This window comes from Oryctolagus cuniculus, chromosome 7, assembly GCF_051225735.1.
Source record: "Oryctolagus cuniculus isolate XC-2025 breed Fujian yellow rabbit chromosome 7, ASM5122573v1, whole genome shotgun sequence".
Taxonomy (NCBI): domain Eukaryota; kingdom Metazoa; phylum Chordata; class Mammalia; order Lagomorpha; family Leporidae; genus Oryctolagus; species Oryctolagus cuniculus.
Window position 1 is genome coordinate 148,981,566 of NC_142873.1, and position 4,376 is coordinate 148,985,941.

Here is a 4,376-nt window from a genome sequence, read left to right on the forward strand (position 1 = left end):
GGACCCAGCAGGTAAAGCGCTCAGGGCGGGCCTGCTCTCCCTCGCTCTCGGGCCTCCCCCCAGTGCCTGGGGCAGCAACCGGAGCGGAGGCTCAGCAGCCGGAGGCTGAACATTTATTGCAGGAGGAGCTCTGAGAAGGAGCCGGTGGCAGCGGCTACAGCGACAGCTCAGCGACAGAGGGGCGGTGGGCGTGGCCGGGGGGGGCCCAGCCGGAGGCTCAGGCCGACGGGAAGATGAGGAAGCCACTGAAGACGCTGTCGGCCTCGGTGCCCTGGTAGATGCGGCCCCGGGCGGGGTCCTTCTCGATCCAGACCTGGTCCCCCCGCTGCAGCTGCAGCGCCGTGCCCCCCGACACCACCTGGAAGATGCCTTTGCTGTTGGTGTCGCAGAAGCCCACGGAGCGGCGCGTCTGGCCCCTGGAGGCCGACACGATGAACAGGCAGAGGTCCCACTTGGACACCACCTGGAAGGTGAAGTAGTAGAAGCCGGGCACGGCGCACACGAAGTGGCCCGTGTGGTTCTGGTACGGCTCTTCCTGGTTGGTGATGACCGTGTCGAAGATGACCACGTTGCCGCCCGATGGGGGGTTCCGCCTCACTGCGGAAAAGGCCGGTCGGGGCTGGTCTCTGATGTTCCCTGGGTTACCCCTAGGGCCCCTGGAGCCCTGGGGGCCGCGGTCGCCTGGGGGGCCGCTGGGCCCTGGGAAGCCCACCTTGCCAGGGCTCCCAGGGGGCCCGGGTTCCCCCGGGTCTCCTTTAAGGCCTCGGATGCCCGTCCGCATGCCGGGTGCCCCTGCAGGGAGAAAGGGCAGGTGGAGGGTGAGAGTCGGGCACCTGCCAGTCCTGAGTGGGGGAGTGCAGGGGAGTGCCTGGGCCTTCAAGACCTGGATTCTGACTGGCTGTGTGACCTCAGGGAGGTGTCTGAACCTCTCTGGGCCTCTGCTGTGAAACGCAGAGAAGTGGGAGCCGGCACCTGGGAGAGAGGCAGCCGCCAGCGGACGGCCTGGGAGCAGCCCTGCCCCCGCCGTGCCACCCCCACCCTGATTCCCCGGGTGTGGGTGATTGCCAGCGTCTCCACCCAGCCTTCTGGTCTGCCACGGCCTGGGAGGCCCCAAGGACCCCCCAGGACCTTCCCTCTGCCCCTGACTTCCTCCCTTTTCCGTCACCCTCAGCGCTTTTTCTAGAACGTGAGCCACTCCGAGCAACCCATTCTCTGGAGGAGGAGGGTGAGGCAGTGGGGGAGGGGTGAGAGGCCTGACTAGGACTCCCCCCTCACCCCCCAGGCCAATTACAAACTGAAGGGCTGTGGGGGGCCCACAGGGACTCCTGCCTCTCACTGCCACGCCCACGCCAACACCTGGAGGCCAGGTGCAGAGAGAGGGAGGCTACTCAGCTACTCACCCGGTGCCCCTCGCTCGCCCTTGAGGCCCGGCCGTCCGGGTCGGCCAGGCTTCCCCGCAGCCCCGTCCTTGCCATCAGGGGCTCGGCACACGCCCTGGGTCACCCCAGAGCTCAGGGAGGTGGCCAGCACACACAGCAGCAGCCATGTCGAGGTCTCCATGTGGTGCCTGTGGAGACACAGGTGTGATGAGGGGCGCCTCTCGGGCTCCCCACCCCCTCTCCCCCGCACACACGCCCAGAACCGCAGCCGCACCCGGAGACACGCGTGCACCGGGCACAGCCGCATGGTCACACTCAGCACCGGCCCCAGCCACAAGCGCAGCACCCACTGCGCCCTCCAGAACCGAGACCCTGGTGGACGTCTCCCCTCTCCTCCCCCCTCCCCGGGCGCACACACTCACACACTCCCGTGGCTGATCGATTTCATTGAACAAATATTTATCGAGCGTTGGCTCCTTGTTTAATTAACACTCTCACGTCCAGGTGGCGGAGCTGTGCAGACACACGTGCGACGCCGGCGCCTGCTCACTGCCCTGCACCCGGGGGCTCGCTGTCCCCCATGGCCCCCTCCTGGGCTCCGGCACCTCTAGGCTTTTCCCAGCTCCTTCAGTTTGGGGGGATCAAGGCCCAGGAACTGTGGGCCTGCCTCACTCCTCGCCTCCCCCAGGGCTGGCCCTAGGGGGTTGAAGTCCCTTCCCCTGAGCCATTCTGGGTGCTGACTCCGAGCTGCCCGACCCCAGCCCTGGCCTGGCCCAAAGCCTGCAGCCGTGGCCTCTGCCTGCTTCGTGGCCACCCGCACCAGCCACCTGGCTGCCCTGCCCCTCCCTCCCGGGCTCCGGCCTCACCTGCCTTCGGCTTGTCCACTCGGGACTGGACGCTCCTGCCCTCTGCCCAGGGACCCTGGCGTGACGGCCAGCAGGGGTGGCGCGGGACGGGGGCCAAGTTTCACATCCCTTCCCCCTTGCCCTTCTCTGGACCTCCCCCTCAACTTCCCCAGGGCCACAGCTCGCCAGGGACATTTTGAGCAGACGTCAGCAAGACCAGAGCATCCGTTGTCCCAACCCGGCTGTGTGGGCATGGACGTGGGGGCCGGGAGGAGGTGCTGGGCGGGGCCGAGAGGGATCTCTCCAGGCGCCGTCACCGGCAGGACTTTGTCACGGTGGTGAAGGCAGCAGTGTTCCCACAAAGAAGAAAGGACGGCGGGGGAGCGAGCGTCCCAGCGTGTCTCGGGAAAGCGATCTGCTTCCTGGATCCTCAGTTTTCTTGTCTGTAAGATGGGGACAGCAGGTTCTACCTCATCCGATTATCGGAACATTTTATTTGTTTATTTTTAAAGAGTTATTTATTTGAAAGGCAGAGTTACAGAGAGAGGTAGAGAGACAAAGAAAGAGAGAGAGAGAGAGAGACAGAGAGAGTCTTCCATCTGCTGGTTCACTCCCCAAATGGCCACAATTGCCGGAGCTCGGCTGATCCGAAGCCAGGAGCCTGGAGCTTCTTCCAGGTCTCCCACGTAGGTGCAGGGGTGCAAGGACTTGGGCCGTCTTCCACTGCTTTCCCAGCCCATAACAGAGTTGGATCGGAAGTGGAGCAGCCGGGACTTAAACTGGTGCCCATATGGGATGCCAGCACCGCAGGCGGAGGCCTAACCCACTACACCACAGCGCCGGCCCCTATAGAACATTTGAATGATGTGCACGTGCAAAACACTTGGCGTATGGTGAGTGTGCAAAGGTTAGTGTCTATGGACATTTTAATGAAATAGCAGTCTGTGGCGTCCACCACCTGGGCAGAACTGCTGCCTACTCCCCCTCACAGACGGGCAGCTCACCACCTGTCAGCACAGCGCACGTCCTCACTGCCGGCCCCGACCCTGCCTGCCCCGACCCTGCCTGCACTCTTCCTTAGGGCGAGACTCTGCCGTCCCAGACCGGAGGCCAGTGTGCCGGGTCCGCATGGGCCGGGCGTTCTGCTGCTTCCCGGGAGCGCACGTGCTGTCTTCTTTTCCTGAGGATTATTTCGCCAGAAAGTGGGCAACGTGGGGAGGAAGGGGGGGGGAGGAGAGGGAGAGGGAGGGGGAGGGAGGGGGAGGAGGGGGAGGAGGGGGAGGAGGGGGAGGAATAGGAGGAGGAGGAGAAAGAGGAGGAAGAGGGGGAGGAGGAGAAAGAGGAGGAAGAGGGGGAGGAGGGGGAAGAGGAGGAGGAGGAGGAAGAAGAGGAGGAGGAGGAAGAAGAGGAGGAGGAAGAAGAGGACGAGGAGGAAGAAGAGGAGGAGGGAAGAGGGGGAGGGGGAGGAGGAGGAGGAGGAGGAAAGAAACTAAGGAGCGAGGGCGTTGCTTGGCCATGGATTCAGCCACCGGTGCAACGCGGGCGTCCTCTATCAGAGTGCCACCTCCATTCCCGGCTGCTCCGCCCTTCGGTCCAGCTCCCTGCTCATGTGCCTGGGAGGTAACAGGTCATGGCCCAAGTCCTCGGGTCCCTGCACCCACGTGGGAGGCCAGATGGAGTCCCCGGCGCCTGGCTTCAGCCTGGCCCAGCCCCAGCTGTTGTGGGCATTTGAGGAATGACCTGGCAGGTGGAAGATCTCTCTTTCTCTGTCACTCTGCTTTTCAAATAAATAAAACTGAATAAACTTTAACAACAAAAAACCCCAAGGACCAAAGACAAAAAGACTCACCCAAGGTCGCACAGGGAGGGGTGGGGTTGGCATGAGGACAGGTAAAAAATATTAACTCCCAGTTCTTAGAGAAATACAGTGAGAACGAGCCCAGGGGGGTGGCTTTATTTTATTTTATTTTTTGGAGCTTATTAGTGAAGCAGACTAACAAAGCTTGTCCAACAAAAGATGAAAAAATCGTCCGTGGACAGAGAGGAGAGAGAAATGCAGTAGAAACAACAGGATTCTGGAATATTCATGAGATCGTTAAGTTAGACACGAAACCAGCTAATGGCAATAAAATGCTAAAGCTTGGAGTTGTCT

The 4,376-nt window shown here is 62.3% G+C and overlaps 1 protein-coding gene across 2 annotated transcripts; it reads right to left on the minus strand.

The window, feature by feature from the left end:
- Positions 1-96: 96 nt before the first annotated feature.
- On the minus strand, positions 97-2,400 carry C1QA (complement C1q A chain). Of its 2 annotated transcripts, none has more exons than XM_051858205.3 (3): positions 2,246-2,400; positions 1,401-1,567; positions 97-792 (listed from the first exon to the last, which is right to left on the minus strand). In XM_051858205.3, the coding sequence occupies exons 2-3, from the start codon at positions 1,558-1,560 to the stop codon at positions 218-220; spliced, it is 735 nt and encodes a 244-aa protein (XP_051714165.3). In that variant the 5' UTR covers positions 1,561-1,567; positions 2,246-2,400; the 3' UTR covers positions 97-217. The 2 variants fall into 2 exon arrangements, with proteins under 2 accessions (XP_051714165.3, XP_069935223.1); XM_070079122.2 differs by having other exon boundaries at positions 2,250-2,389.
- Positions 2,401-4,376: the final 1,976 nt, after the last annotated feature.

Bases quoted from the DNA above. Each gene is read 5' to 3' on its own strand.
- C1QA (XM_051858205.3), bottom strand. From the start codon at position 1,560: ATGGAGACCTCGACATGGCTGCTGCTGTGTGTGCTGGCCACCTCCCTG. The intron at 793-1,400 runs GTGAGTAGCTGA...TTCTCCCTGCAG, and splicing joins GGGCGAGCGAGGGGCACCGG to GGGCACCCGGCATGCGGACG.